Source organism: Diuraphis noxia, unplaced genomic scaffold (assembly GCF_037042655.1).
Source record: "Diuraphis noxia isolate RWA-SAM2 unplaced genomic scaffold, SU_Dnox_SAM2 contig0001, whole genome shotgun sequence".
In the NCBI taxonomy this organism is placed as follows: domain Eukaryota; kingdom Metazoa; phylum Arthropoda; class Insecta; order Hemiptera; family Aphididae; genus Diuraphis; species Diuraphis noxia.
Window position 1 is genome coordinate 84,765,639 of NW_028301711.1, and position 16,992 is coordinate 84,782,630.

Genomic DNA, 16,992 nt, shown 5'->3' on the forward strand with positions numbered 1-16,992 from the left:
CACGATATAGAATTTTTCATCTCAAACTAAAAAAGTTTATGCATGTATTAAAAAATAAATATATTTTCGGAGATGTAAATTGTTATGTTTACAGTGTTGAATGGCAAAAACGAGGTTTGCCACACTGCCACATTCTTTTGTGGTTACAAACGATAATTCAGCCAGATGAAATTGATAAAATAATTTCTGCCGAGATACCAAACAAAGACAGAGATCCTATACTTTATGAAATAGTTTGCAAGAATATGATTCATGGCCCATGCGGCGAGTTAAATATTAGATCGCCATGTATGAATATTGGAAAATGTAGTAAGAAATACCCTCACAAATTGGTCAAGGATACTCAAACTGGAGATGATGGTTATCCGACTTACCGACGGAGATCACCAGATGATGGAGGTTATACTGCAATATTAAAAGTTCGTGGTAAAACAGAAATCGTGGTTGACAACCGCTGGGTTGTACCGTATTGTCCAGTGCTATCTAGGTGCTTTAATGCGCATATTAACGTAGAATACTGTCATACGGTTAAAGTGATAAAATACATATGTAAATATATTAATAAAGGATCAGATAGAGCTACTTTTTCTGTTAATCGTGAAAACGATGAGATTACAAATTTTTTGAATGGTCGATACAAATGTACTTCTGAAGCGTTTTGGAGAATTTTCAATTTTGAAATCCATGATAGAGATCCGACAGTTCAGCACTTGGCTGTTCATCTAGAAAATGGACAGCGTGTTTTCTTTAATGATAATAATCTTCATCAAGTTATTGAAAATCCAAGAAAAACGACACTAACTGCATTTTTTGAACTGTGTTCACATGATGATTTTGCGAAAACACTGTTCTATCATGAAGTTCCTTCTTATTACACCTGGGATAATAGCAGAGGCTGGTTAAAGAGAAGACGGGGAAAAGATGTTCCAGGTTGGCCAGGAATAAAAATGGACACTGCCATTGGTAGACTTTACACGATTCACCCAAATCAAAGTGAGTGCTTCCATTTAAGATTGTTACTAAATTATGTACAAGGTCCTACTTCATTTGAAAGCTTGAAGGCCTTTGATGGAGTCATTCACGCGACTTTTAAAGCTTCCTGTTTTGCTCTTGGGCTTTTAGAAAATGACGAGCAATGGAAAAATACTCTAGCGGAGGCAAATCTTTCAGAAAGTCCTTCAAAATTAAGAGAATTATTCGCAATAATCATAGTTTTCTGCCAACCGTCTGAACCTCAATCTTTGTGGGAACAGTTCAGAAATGATTTTTGTGAAGATATTCTTCTTACAGAGCGCACTCGATTAAATGACTTGCAATTTACTTTTTCTGATGAAATATTTAATAAAGGTTTGATTGAAATAGAAGATAAAGTTGTTTTTCTGTCTGAAAAATATTTAACTGAATTTGGAATGAACTCACCTGTTCGAAATGAAAATGCATCTGATCCTTTTGAATTCTCAATTTTGCGTTCTTACGATAATAACCGATTACAAGAATTTGTAGAAATCAATTTACCAAAATTAGTAAATGATCAAAAATATGCTTTTAATGTTATTACAGAAAGCGTAATGAATCATCAAGGAAGAGTTTTTTTTTTAGATGCTCCGGGTGGTACAGGAAAAACATTCCTAATTAATTTGTTGTTGGCTCAAATTAGATCCTCAGGTAAAGTTGCATTAGCAGTAGCTTCATCTGGTATAGCAGCAACTCTCCTTAGTGGCGGCAGAACTGCTCACTCGACTTTCAAGTTACCGTTAAATGTATTATTTGATACAGAATACGTTTGTCCGATTCGTAAAAATGGCCCTCATGGAAAAATTCTTCAAAAAACCTCATTCGTTGTGTGGGATGAGTGTACAATGAGTCACAGATCACATATCGAAGCAATTGATCGAACATTAAAAGATCTTAGGTGTAATAATAAGTTTATGGGTGGCATAACATTCGTTTTCGCTGGTGATTTCCGTCAAACCTTACCAGTAATCCCTAAAGGTACTCGAGCTGATGTCGTTAATGCTTGCTTAAAATCTTCCCATATATGGAACTATGTTGAAAAACTTTATTTGCGAACAAACATGAGAGTTTATTTATGCGGAGGGGACGATATTTTTCCAGCACAGTTGTTGAAAATTGGAAATGGAACTTTAGAAAATGAAAATGGTTACATTTCTGTCAATCACACGATTGGACGGGTGGTCAATAACGTGTTAGAGTTGATTTCTGCAGTTTATCCAGACATTTTTAATCTGTCCAATAAATCAGATCAGTGGTTATGTGAAAGAGCTATAATCTCTCCAAGAAATGTAACAGCAGAAGAAATTAATGATATCATCCTTCTAAAATTCGATGGACACTCACGCGAATATCTATCTATTGATACAGTTACATCAACAGATGATGCTATTCATTATCCACAAGAATTTCTCAATTCTCTTTCTCCTTCGGGATTTCCTCCTCATAAACTAAAATTAAAAATTGGTGCTCCAATTACATTATTACGTAATCTTCAACCACCGAACTTATGTAACGGTACAAGATTACAAATAAAATCGTTGCGAAATAATATTATAGAAGCCGTAATTCTTACAGGGCCAGCGAAAGGAGAAATTGCATTTATTCCAAAAATTCCCATGATTCCCTCTGATCTGCCGTTTTCTTTCAAACGGCTTCAATTCCCGGTTAAAGTTTCTTTTGCCATTACCATAAACAAAGCACAAGGTCAAACATTCAAGTACGTTGGCGTAGATCTTCGTACAGAGTGCTTTTCACATGGGCAATTATACGTGGCATTTTCTCGAACTGGAGACCCGAATCATCTTATGATTTTAATTTCAACAGGAAATATAACAAAAAACATCATATACTCAGAAGTCTTATAAAATTCATATTTTAATTCTTTTTTTTTCTTTAATAAATTTTCTTTAATAAATCTTTATCAACCATAAATTATTTCTTTTTTATCAGTATTTATTTTTATCATTTATAACGCTAGAAACCGTTTTTTATATTTACTAGCCGATCACAATAAACAATAATATTTGAATAAAAAATTCTACATATCATGGTCCGAAGGCAAAATAAACAACCAATCACGGGCGAAGCTGTGACGGGTCGGCTAGTAACTAATAAAGGTACCGATGTCAGTGGATAATAATCTTGCTTTAAAATAGTCATATTCAAAATTATTTGGGTTGTAACAATGTTCAACAGCTTTCTTATAATTTTTTAAGTTTTTGTTTGGCCAAGCACAAGCATTATTTTTGAACCAAAAACTTGGTACGCATTCTACCGTATTTTCATCATCAAAGCTCACAACAGACCACATATTATACCATAAGATAATCTATAAAAAAAAAAAAAATGTTGTTATTGAAATTATCAATTCAATATCAGATATAAAAAATAAATATCTTAAATATAATATAATATTTTTAATTACCTAATACTAATGAATTGTATTCTTAAATAAATTTAGAACTAATATTTATATTTGATGAGTGTAAGTAGCTTTGCATTTTAAAACTATTTCATTAAAAAACAGTTGAATTTTTATTTACATTTATGTACATATATTTGTTTTTGAATTACAAATCAACAATTATGTGAATGTATTAAAGGTACAGCTATTTTTGTGCCATCCTTCAATTCGACTAGCATTACTTTTTTTTAAATTTCTTCAAGAAAAATAACTGTAATTTGGCTTGACAGACAATTCACTTTATATATATTAAATATAGATGAATCAATAGGCTGCTCATAATAAGAATTTTTAGATAAAAACTCATGTCCAGGGCTATTTTATTTGTGTTATTAACTTTAACTATATTTTTTACTTGAAATATTTTATGATTTTTACATAACAAAAAACTGTCAGCAATATTGTTTGTTTTTATAGTAAAATCTTTCAAATATAAAGTTTTATATTGAGATCCTGTTAAATTTTCTAAAATTGGTCCTTCTACATGTTCGTTTTTACATAAAGGAAAATTAGTATCAATTTTCTTATCTATGATAGAATTAATCTTTTCATGATAGCGTTTAATAATCTGCTGAAGTGGTAACTCATGTTTTCTTAGCATTTTCTTTAAAGTCTTCATGTAATTTTCGAAAGGAAATGCACTTATATTGTCAAGGGGGCCATAATTTTTATAATCATCAGTTATGTGAATAAGAGCATGGACATTGTGGGACACAAAGTGCTTACCATATATAAGTTCAAAATTTTGTACAAAATATTTTAGTAGTTCCTGTGCATAATCTACGTACATACCCATGTCATTACTTAGTAATATCGTCATGGCAATATTTAACACCATAAAATGTTTATAACAGTCATCGCTTAGATAATTTTTAAAAATTATTTGCCTGTATAAACTAATATCTGTCGGAATTCAGTGGCTTTAAATCTAGATAGTTCATTTAAACCTCTGGGTTTTCGAGAAAACTCACAAGGTATATATTGTGTTAATGAGAAAGTTATATTGAAAGTTGTTTAGTAACCAAACTTGGCAATCTTACATTTAAAGGTCGTTTATCAATCCACAAATGAATCAATTTTTTCATCACACCTAAGCATGTTAAATGCATATAGTCTAATGAAAAATTGGCTACTATGTCAATATTGGGTAAAATAGATAAATTTGAAATGGCACTGCCTACATGATGTTCATCGTGTTCTCTAGTTACATAATCATTATGAGTACGCTTTAGTAAATTATTTTGTGTAAATGGGAAACAAGTTCGATTTTGGAGGTATTCACCTTCTTCTCTACAACGAGTACACGAGTCAAAACCTGTATGACCTTTTATTTTTAAAATAAATGATTTAGCAGGTGCATCTAAACAAAAACCATCAATTTCTACTTTTATAACAGTCCCATCAACATTAACACCATTTAATAACAAATTTTTAGCTTCCAATATAAACTGTTCAAGATAATCATTAGAATTTTTAGGCTTTTCATGACCCCAATAGGAAATACTGCATTATCTAATGGAGGAATGTATCCAAGAATAGGCCATAATTGACTTGAGCTACTTTTTGAAATAGGTAGACCATCAATGCCAATGACTATTTTAACCACATCGGTGTTATTGATTGGATTTAAAGTAAAATGTCTTTTAATGGCAGGAATCAACCCAAAATGATGGTAAACACCAGGATCGATTATGGTAAGGCATGCAGTTTCATTAATATTTCTAGTTTTCAACACACTTCTAGAATCTTTAGGAAGCTCAGTTAATCCTGGAAATTGTCTTAAAATGAGCAATAATGCATTAAGAGCATTGCTTGGAATATTAAATTCAACAGCCCAACAAGCTAATTTCTTTTTAATTTCATTACATAAATCCGATGGATGATTTGTAACACTAGAAAAATTACTTGCAAGAAAAGTAGGAATATCTTTCACCATTGTACATTGATCTACAACCTATTAATTTAATCAATAATACAAAATTATGTTTATATTGAAAAATAAATTATTTATAAATAACCTGTATTTAAAATAAACTGGAGAAAAAAAATTTTAATACATACATAATCCACCTATAAGATTGTCAATAGGTACATACAGAAGCATATTGGGAAATAAATTCATATTAAACCTTAATTTCTTTGTTTTTTAATTATGAATTGAATTAGGTATGCATAAAATTAAATTTAAAAAATATCATTGAAGACAAATAGCATGTATACAAATAGCTGTAAAATATAAAAATAATATTTACCCAACTATATATACTATAAATATATTCTACATAAAGTACATAATATATATAAATAAATTTATTTTAAAAACAGGTTAAATATTTAGATTATAAATATGTGCTTTTTGATGAACTAACCATATAGCTTAAAGACTCTTGATAACTCCTAGAGTCATAAGAACTAATATCAGGAATACTATCTAAAGGTAACTGATTTGAGTGAATTTTGAATTCTTCATTAACTTTAGTGGGTAAGTTATCAAAATTGTAAGAATCAAGTTCTTCCATTATTTTTCTTTGTTTAGTTCTAGTGCTCGTCATTATGTAAAATAAAATAGATAAGAAATAATTCCTAACAATAATTGACTATTTATTTTTATTTTTTGTTACACCTGTAAGCCAAAACACATACTTTATTATGAAATTATATGAATTACCTACCTAATATATATTATGATTATTATTATTAATATTGAGTGTGTAAGTCTATAATATGAAAACTAAAGAAAAAGCTACGAAAACATAAGTTGGGTATCAGAAGTTCTTTATATAGGTACCTATATAAAAATATCTGATATCTAATATTATAATGATATAGACATCTCATTATTAATAATAGTATATATTTTTACAGAATTATATAAGACATAATTATTATAACTATTAAATATTAATCCGTAAATTGTTTAGAAATTTAAATTAAATTATTGGTAGGTAATTTTTTTTTAAATACTGTAACGTCACAGAATTTCAGGCCTTATTATTATTATTATTAAACCACTGGGTATACCCAATACCTAGGATATCAGCATACCTGTCGGCCAGTGACCATCCCATTAATATAATAGCGCGCCCGCGATTACCACTATGTTATGCAATAACTGATCCCCGACCTCCCCGCCTGCAACAGTGTTCACCGTCGTCACCGTAACATGTCGTCATCGGCTGCCGTCGGCGCCTCTGTCGCGTCCGTCGGTGCAATCGCCGCAGTGCAATTATTTTAATTACCCATATTATTGTAAAATCCCGCAATACGCCTACCCTGACCTTCCCTACTACGACATCAATTGCGACAACAACGGCCAGCGACCGGACACCGTTCGCCAGCCATCTTCACTTTTTAAACCAACGTATTCCCGTCATGACGTAACGAACACCACCGGCCCACTCATTCTGCGGTCCGATCATCCTCGTGGTCAATAGTCAACTTATAGTTTTTTGCATTGTCATCCATACTCATAATGTACGAAATGATGGGCTAAGCGACGACGTCGGGCCCGATGTCGGGCGAAGCCTCCGTTTTCCCAATGACCGACGCCGATGGGCCATGTCGACCACGTGTCTTGGGGGTCGACGGCCAACTGGCCAGCCTATCCCAGCCGTCGGTCATCCACACTTTCGTCATCCAGCCACAACTCAAGTCATCATCATTTGTGTAATGTACAAAACTATTTCCCCCAATATTCCCCCCTTTTCATTTTGATTATGTATCACAACTTTTTCTTTTCTTTTTTCATTTTGATTATGTATCACTACAACGTATTTCTATTTATGCTTCCATTTTTCCTCATAGGTACCCCGGTAACCGTCATGCGGAGCCGTGGGTATTTTCCTTTAACACATGTAATAGTATAATGTGTCATACCGACGTATGATGATTATTCCGTGCCGGTAACCGCTTGTCGGAGCCGTAGCATTATATTATATAATTTTCCCTGTATTTTGTGCATTTTGCCATGTGCATTATATTATATTCTTTTCCCTGTAATTTGTGCATTTTGCCATGTGCATTATATTATATACTTTTCCCTGTATTTTGTGCATTTTGCCATGTGCATTATATAAATAATGAAGAAACACTGTCTAAAACAGATTTACCACAATCATGGGGACAACCATCAAAAAGAAGTGAAGACAAGTATAAAAAAGGAAAAAGGATTTGTGATTTATTCCATGTTAAAAAGCCAAGACTAGATATACCTGATATTAGTATTAAATCAATTATTGAAAATAGTGACTTATTAGCATTGCCATGCTCTTTAAGTTGTAATCTTAAAGCTGAATTAAAAACTGAAATAAGTAGGACTTGTGAGGACACATTAAATTCAATCATTGGCAGTGTAGAAGAAGAATTAATTTATGACTTGAATAATCCATTTTTAAACATAATAATTTTTAAACAACAGGAACTTAATAATACTTCTTTTTTGAATAATTCTTATTCTTATTTCCTTCTTAATGAAAATGAGTGAATATTTTTTTATAATTTTATATATGTAACCAAAGAAAAATTAAAATTAGTTTTTAATAAAAGTTTAAATCAGTCAGATCAATTTTGGTTAGATTGTAGATTATATAGAATTTCAGCTAGTAGCAAAGCACACAAAATAAAAACTTTAAAATTATTAACTTGTAAAAAACAACAATCTAGGTAGTGTATTAATAGTACCTAGAATGATATGGTCTCATATTGTGTATACTGACGATAGTGCCCGTAAATACCACCCCGAGCGTTAGTAGTCATCATGCACGGTGTCTATAAACCGGGTTTTAATGAACGGAATAAAGTGGGGATTGAACCAAAACAATTCAACGGTTGTTATAAATAGAAAAAAAAATAAAACAAGTCATTATCATTATCGGTTATTAATCTAGTAATATTTATATATACCGATTACATGGAATCCATTACGACACAATAATATCAGATAATAATGTGAATATTTATAGAAATACGTATAACACGTCATTTATAAAATTATTTTCGGATTCTATGGTATTTTTCCTACAAACTCATTATACAATTGACTAAAATGCATCATCATAGTAATTTTAATAAATAATATTTTGTCATGTCTCTAAAATTGGGTCTGAAAGGGTTAAGAAGAACATATAATAAATATTTATTATAAGATAAATCTAAATTTTACTATAATTAATTAACATCTGTTATTTTTATTCTTTTGTTAAATGCTTATGTAATGAATTATTTTTGCCCATTCCAATGTACATTTGAATGTTCTAATATAGGAAAATAGCATATTATAATAATTAATTGGGTTATTTAATTATTTATATATTATTAAGTTGTAAAGTGATGTAAGTTTATTATAAAAATGCTAATAAAACCCTAATCTTGTCTATAATATTACTAACTATGCTAGGCTTGGCAAGTAAAATACTTTTTTTACTCATTAAGTTAACTTAATCTAGGACAATGTAAGTTGAGTTTAAAGCTGAAAGTTACCTTTAATTTTCATTTCTACTCTTGAAAATTATGAGTTAATTAGAAAAATATGATAATCACTTAACTTGATTTAAAATCTGTTAATTTTTTTCATACGAAATTAATAATAATACCTCTCTTTTTTTAAAGCTACAAATGACATAGTAATTCAATACATTTTTTAATTAAATAAATGTATTAAAATTAATTACTGTAGGTACTAATATTTACTTTAATCCAATGCAATCCAAAAATAATAGTAAAATTATTTTTTATGTATTTGTATAGTCGTCCAAATTATATTAAATAGTATAATAGTACAGTTAATTACTACTTATTAGATTATAATAAATTGGTAATTGTTCGCGCCGCAATTAAATTGGGCTATCGCGTTTTGCTAATCGCTGTGCGACTGCACCTGTCGTAATCTGGTCTCCCGTCTCCACCATCCACCACTTAGCCATGTCGGCTCCAACTATTCCGATACTGATTATGTTTATTTAATTTCTTTGTTTTTGTCTTTTGTCTTTTGTGTAATCAATTATTAATTATTATTCGGCCTTTTGCCTGGATTTATATTCTCATTGTGTTTCTCTCGTTTTATCTGTTCTGCGGCCAACGCCCTTATTATCTGAATTATTATTATTGTTTTTTTTTTGTCGTCTGTGATGCTCGCTATTAAAGCGACTCAACGTTTTTGTTGTTGTTGAGATAGTTATATTGTAAGTCGCATTGAGCGCATCGTGAACATTATTCTTTCCATGATAAACACAAGTTTGAGCTTTTTGTATGTACCTTCATTGTGAAGAACAATAAATTACTGTGTACACCAAGGCGCATCTCGTAAGTTTATTTAAATCTAATACCTCACGTCATCCATTTGTTGGCCAGTAAATCCCGCATATGGGTGTCGCACTGTCGTTGCTGTCGAGGCCATCTTTCCATCAGCGTGAGCGCGCCGTTGCGTAAGTCCGCCAGCACCCACTGTGGGTGTGTGAGAGGCCGACCAGGTCGTCGAGTCCCGCAGTCCTGTTCACCTCTTCGGCAGACCACCACCGTGACCGGACTTCAAATAGCTTTAAGTTTTAGTTTTAAGTATTGTCCCATGGTTTTGTGAGCTCTAGGGTCATGGCACCAGACCGGATCGATCACAGAGACCCCCGCCCAATAACTAAACTGAAGCATCCTAAGTCCAAACTCCCTTGTCCCATTCCTCGGTGTCGTCGTGCCCGTCTAGTTGCCTATCCGGACGGAATTTAGGCGTAGGCATACCAGGTAGTCTACCCGACCAATACGCGGCGGTCAAGTAGGCAGTGGCTTAGTTGTTGGCGTAGTGTGGCTTGGTGGAAACAGAATAGTTTGGCTAGTACAACTACAAAATAAACCCTCTTTTTTATATTCCATACACCTATAGGCCATAATAGAAAACTTTTGGTCTTCCACACTTTTTACAATTTTTTTATACAATGGTTTTGTGTAATCCGAAAAATTAAAAATCATATCTCGGGATACATCTATGACATTGAATTTTTTAACAATCTCTGTAGGATTCTGGCAAGTATATTCGTTCTTGTTTCCTCTTTACCTTTTCTATTAATCCGAAACATCGATCACACGGTAAAAAGCTATGACCCGGCTCTGGATACCGGTGAGTGATACTTTCTAAGTTGAAACACTTAGATTGAACAACTGTATAAAAATATTGGAATAAAGCGTTATTTTTATTCTGTGAGCTACAGTTGTCCGTAAATATATGTATAAGTGTTTTACACCTGGGGTGAGTAAATTTTTAAGAAAATGATCAATGAAACTTATAACATCATTTTTGCATTTTTTGCCTGTCGATTCGTCATACATATAATGGTAAGATTTGCCAGTCTTCCCGGAATATATACAAAAATTATAAACCCAAATTTGACGTTTATAAAATACGTCTCCACACGGAATGTGTGGCAGTGGCATATTTTGTTGAAAATTAAAACTCAATAACTCAACTTTTTCATCTAATTTGGATTTTTGAACAAACGATTTCAAGTCAGTTTAAAATACTTCTGCTTTTCTTATATGCACCTCTTTTTCTACCTCAAACTGACGTTTTATTTCGAGATTTGTTGCGTGGTCAATTAAATTTTTTAAGCGGTCACAAGTTTGACACGTATCTGTTTTCGGTGTTCCGAAAGTTAAATTGAAATTATTTTTAAAGTATTCACTAAAATAATCATATTTAACAATTGGTTTTATATTCGTTTCACCTCTTTGGATCATTTCAAATACTTCCGGTTCATTTTTTTCTAAATAAAGTTTATACATTTTAGAAATGTTAAGTTCGGGGGATAAATAATGAACATTTAAATTGTCAGATCGGCTGTAATGGGACTTGACTTTTGGGAAACTGTTAATATGGGCATCTATTTTAAATATAATGTCATTTGATATTTTATTTGGGCGTTTCAAGTGTTTGCTACGTAAATCTTGTGGACTTGGTTTATTATTTTTGATATTGTGTATAAGTCTGTCTACTAATGATTTTCCTATACCCAGGGTTGGGCAGTATCTTCGATACGTATCTTAGATACATTTGTATCTTGTATCTTGTATCGCGATACAATTATATGAAGTATCGAGTATCTTGTATCGCGATACTTCAAAGCAAAGTATCTTGTATTTAGTATCTCGATACTGCATTTTTAGTATCTTGCCCTTAGAAATTATTTTTCAGTACCGATAAATCATAAAATATAGTTATATATAATATATGTGATATATTTGATATATATATCTGTAGACTGTGACACACGTAATTGAATTGGATTTTACGTCTGTACCTTATTAGATATCCGTAATTTTACATGTATAAACGTATAGTCTATTATATTATACCTTTCGCGATAAAGTAGGTATTAAACACGATAAAATTAGTAGATTAGATTTTTACACAGACACTGTCGCCTGTCGGCTACAAAGGTGTTCTGTGGACATCACTATGTAACGAACATTTGCCCTTTACATACCTACTAAAATATTTATTGTCAGTGTGTTAAATATTACTATATTAATATGTCTGAAGTGAAAAATAATTTGTCTATTCCACTAATATTGAATGGAAAATATTTTAAAATAAAAAAACTACCAGAGACGGAAAATGAAAACATCAAAGCAGAATGTGTTCTCTGCAATGATGCTAAAAAAGAATATAGCGGCACATTAAGATCCACTTCAAATTTTCGCATTCATATCAAGGTAAATTTATCAATTATTAATATTTATTATTTATTTATATTTATTAATTATATAATTTTTATAATTAATTATGTAATGTTGTTTTAAATTTCAGAGAATTCACATTAATGTTCTGGAAGAATTCGAGAATTATATTAAAACTGCTGTTAATGAACGTCGTGGAACAAAAAGAAAATTAAACGATTCTAATCCAAACACACCTAAACAGCAGAAATTACATTTGTATTTGAACGATCATCAAAAGAACGAGTCCAAACAAAAAACGTTTGATAAAAATCTTTTAAATTATATCATATGTAGCATAAAGCCATTATCGTCGGTTGAAGACGAACATTTCATAAAGATGATTAATGGTATGTACCTATGTCGAGTATTGTCGTATTATATTTGTATATTAACGTACATAACGTAAAATATTTAATCACCTAATTAATTACCTATATCGTATTACTGTTAATCAGTCCAAATTAGTGTAAAGACCGTTTAGTTATTTATTAATTTTAATAATAATATAAAATATATAAAATTATTGTTATATATTATTATTAAAGCTGTATAATATATAATAATATTATTGTATATAATATATAAATATAATACTATACGCCCATATGAGAAACTACGAAAATTAATTCTGTAACGCATAACTTTTTGTTTTTTTCTAATGACTTAATAGATATTGATGGTACTTTAAAAATATTTTCAAGAAGAACATTAAGCCGTCGCATTCTAGAAAATTATACATTTATTTGTGAAAAATTAAAAAATCTTTTTGAATCTGATCCTAGACCTAGTTTATGTACAACAGCCGATATTTGGTCAACAAAACATAAATCATTTATGGGAGTCACAGCACATTGGGTATATTTTTATTTTTATTTTAGTATGTAAACTAATATATTTACTATAAATTATAATATTTATAATATATTTCAGATTGATGAAACCACATTAACTCGTTTTAGTTCTGTATTAGCCTGCAGGCGATTTCGTGGCTCTCACACATACGACAAAATTGCTGAATTACTCCATGAAATAATATGCGAGTTTTCAATTGAAAGAGAACAGTTGATTTCAACTGTTACCGACAATGGCTCAAATTTTGTCAAAGCATTTAAAGATTTTGGTTGTGAAATAGACTGCAATTTCCAAACTGATGATTTAGAATTCAATGGTATGAAAAAATATATAAATTCATCTATGGTTTTTGTTTTAATTAAATTTTTTTAAATTTGTAGATGATAGAGAAAATACAGATGAAGAAGAAAGTACGGATCAGGCTACATTTGAAAATATCGAAGTAGATGACATCATGACACAAGGAACTACAATTTTTTTGCCTCATCATTTACGCTGTGCAAGTCACACATTGAGTCTAATTGCCACTACAGATTTTAACAACATTTTAAAAGGGACTCCAGCATCTAGAATCAATCATTCTGTTATGGGTAAATGTACAACACTCTGGAATTTGTCACGAAGACCAAAATCTTCAGAAATTATTCATAATATATTAAATTGTTCGCTAAAATATCCATGTCCAACTCGGTGGAATTCTCTTTATGACAGTATTACACAGCTATTGAAATACAAAGACAAATTAAATTTAGTGTTAAAAGAATTAAATGTTAAATATACTTTAAAAGATATAGATTTGGAATATTTAGAGGAATTAGCTGCGTTGTTAAAGCCTATTGCTGGTGCCTTAGACTTTTTGCAGAGTGAAAATCAATGTTACTACGGTCAACTTTTACCCACATTATTTTCACTTAAAACTAGATTAGAAATGTTAAAAGAAAAAAATTTTCGTCATTTAGCTAATATGATAACACCGTTGGTTAATTCTTTAGTAAAACGATTTAACGATTTTTTTGAATTATCTCCCAGTATAAATGAAGCTATTTTAGCAACTTGTTTCCATCCATGTTTTAAATTAAGATGGATCTGAAATGAATATGACCACGAAAAAAATAGAATTCAAAACCTATGTATAAATGCTGCAGAAAATATTTTTAATAATGATGTTACTAATAACTCAAATTATAGCGATGAAGATGACGAAAATTGTATTGTTTTTTCATCGCAACCAGTTGCTAAAACCATTAAAAAAGCTGACTTGGAAGTAATAACTTTTTTTAATGATAAGAGTAAATCGTTAAATATCCTTAACAATTATCCTATTGCAAAAAAAATTTTTATTAGATTTAATACTAGCTTGTGCTCTTCAGCACCCGTAGAACGAATGTTTTCCATGGCAGGATTTATTAATAATCCTACTAGAAATAAATTATCTGATTCAACTTTTGAAAAACTTGTATTTTTAAAAGGAAACAAAGATAAATTATCTTTTTAATTTATCTTTGTTTCTTAATTATTAAAAATTAATGACGTTATGTATAAGACTGGCTTATACTATTATTTATTATAATATACTAGGATTTAGGACATTATGTTATTACTAAAATTATTTTTATTATGTATTTATATAATTTTTAATGTAGAATTATTATTGATGTAATTATTATTATTTAATTGTTCTGTAATTGTATTGTGATTATTTTTGCATCGTTGACGACAACGAGATTACGTAATATCGTAATTGATTTATTTTATTATTACTGAATAAGTTTCAATTTTTATTATTTTATTTGCCATATTTAACGAAGTGGTCATCCCCATAATAATAAATATATTTTTTAAAACAGTGACTAATTTTATTAAAATGTATCGAGTATCTAGTATCGCGATACTCCAAAGCCAAGTATCGAGTATCTAGTATCGCGATACTCTATAGCCAAGTATCTGGTATCTTGTATCGCGATACTCCAAAGCAAAGTATCTTGTATCTAGTATCTCGATACTGCTTTTTGAGTATCTTGCCCAACCCTGCCTATACCAAACAATGAACAAAAAGCAATTTTACAAACGATTAATTCGTTTGTAGTTAATCGTATTTTATAAGTACATGAAACCGATTTTTTTATATCCGGTGTTCCTTTCAATAGAGGTCTACGTCTTTGAACATTATTTACACAAATTAGGCCACATAGAAAAGTGTCTTGTTTTTCTTTATTACCTATTGCATTGATTGCATTATCGAAGATTTATCTGTATCGGTGATTTTAGAAAACCATTTGTATATGCATTTACTGTATTGTCTGTATATATATATATATATATATATATATATAAATGATTTACACGCAGGACCAGTTACACGTTTTGGTACTACCTTGTTTATATAAATACTTGTATACTCCTCACCTGCGGCCCTTTGTTTTTTGCTACATTTTTTTCCAATGCTTGGATTTGCTTTTCTTTTCTTACCATTCCTTATTGGAACTTCATTAATAGTTCCTTCATCAGAGTTGCTACTATCGGTGGTTTCAATTATATCGGGACCATCTAACTTATTTTTTTCGCATTCGTCATCAGAGTCCAAACATAAAATACCCCCTAAATCATCTCTGTCAGATAAACCATCATTTCTTTCAAATATAAACTCACTGTCAGATAAATTATTAACTGTTTCAAGTATAAAATCACTGTCTAGTTTAAAATCGGGGTCTGCGAAAGAATCGTCCAAATCGGAACAGGGAAATTTCGAAATCTTCGAGACTATTAAGACGTATACTACCATCACCGTTCATATTGTCATATAATATAATCAAAACAATAGGTAATAAAAATATTAAAATATATTGTTATACGTCTTTATATTATAACCGATTAAAACTGTAAATTGTTATTAATTATCATTTATTATTCATTAATAAAATAATAAATTAGGTAAATAACGTATGAATAGACTAGAATAGTAATGACGTCACAGTCTTGACTGATAAGCAAACCAAGCAAACCGTTATAACTGTTTCTATCCATAAGAATTACATTAGATTTTTTCTTTACATTTTTAAATTAAGTATTTGTCTTATAAAATCTAAGTTTTTAGCATTCAAATTAATTTACTAATTTAATACACCTTTGTAAGTATATTTTAATGTATTCATACCATACATTTAAATCGTTTTGGCTTGATGGTACCTAATTGAGTTTGGCTATCTGATTCATGTTTATTGATTAATATACTATTGTTGTATTTCTCTCATAATTTTAAAAATGTATTTAAGTTTAGCAAATAAATAAAATGGTTCATTGTGGGGCACCGTTGTGCTCCCACAACTCAATGAAGGACAATTGTTCATTTTTTCGATTTCCTTCAGCCAAAAAAGAACTTAGTGCTTGGGAAAGTGTTATTAGGGAAGTATTAAATAAAGTAATATACCTATACAATATATTAAATAGGTACCTAATAAGTAATAGTAGTAATAGTTAGTACATCAATGAAGTATATTATATAACAATATAATCATAAAAAATTTAGATAGTATTTATATCAGCTTTAACTATAAATTAATAATGTATTTTAACTTGGTTATATACTTATATATACCTACTACAAAACTTTTAAGTTATAATCGTAAAATGTATTTAAGACGAGCTGATTCTACACCAACTGGTAATAGTCGTCTATGCAGTTGTCATTTCAAGGGCAAACTAAAAGAAAATGGTCCATCAATATTTGCCTGGAATAAAAATGCTATAATGGATTTTAGGTCTCCAGAAAAAATTAAAAGGTATTTTGATATTTTTGTAATATGCGGTCTACTACACACTTGTCGTCTACCACGTATATTTCTACATGTAATATGTGCCGTGGTCTATCACAAACATGCGTGGTAAACAACAAGTGTGAGGTAGACCGCATACGACAAGAATACAATTAATTTTGTATTGGATAACATTAGTTTACACTA

The 16,992-nt window shown here is 30.3% G+C and overlaps 2 protein-coding genes and 2 pseudogenes across 2 annotated transcripts; 2 read left to right on the forward strand and 2 right to left on the reverse strand.

Annotated features, from left to right (window-relative positions):
• The first annotated feature begins 245 nt into the window (after nucleotides 1-245).
• On the forward strand, nucleotides 246-3,654 carry LOC149062201 (uncharacterized). The gene is made up of 5 exons (XM_089215261.1): nucleotides 246-642; nucleotides 772-1,347; nucleotides 1,666-2,478; nucleotides 2,590-2,731; nucleotides 3,618-3,654. The coding sequence occupies exons 1-5, from the start codon at nucleotides 246-248 to the stop codon at nucleotides 3,652-3,654; spliced, it is 1,965 nt and encodes a 654-aa protein (XP_089071387.1).
• Nucleotides 3,655-3,713: 59 nt separating this feature from the next.
• Nucleotides 3,714-6,030, reverse strand: LOC149062202 (uncharacterized; annotated as a pseudogene).
• Nucleotides 6,031-10,237: 4,207 nt separating this feature from the next.
• On the reverse strand, nucleotides 10,238-15,815 carry LOC149062203 (uncharacterized; annotated as a pseudogene).
• Nucleotides 12,741-14,328, forward strand: LOC149062204 (uncharacterized). The gene is made up of 3 exons (XM_089219800.1): nucleotides 12,741-13,036; nucleotides 13,112-13,349; nucleotides 13,414-14,328. Exons 1-3 carry the CDS (start codon nucleotides 13,016-13,018, stop codon nucleotides 14,121-14,123), a joined length of 969 nt encoding a protein of 322 aa, XP_089075926.1. The 5' UTR covers nucleotides 12,741-13,015; the 3' UTR covers nucleotides 14,124-14,328.
• Nucleotides 15,816-16,992: the final 1,177 nt, after the last annotated feature.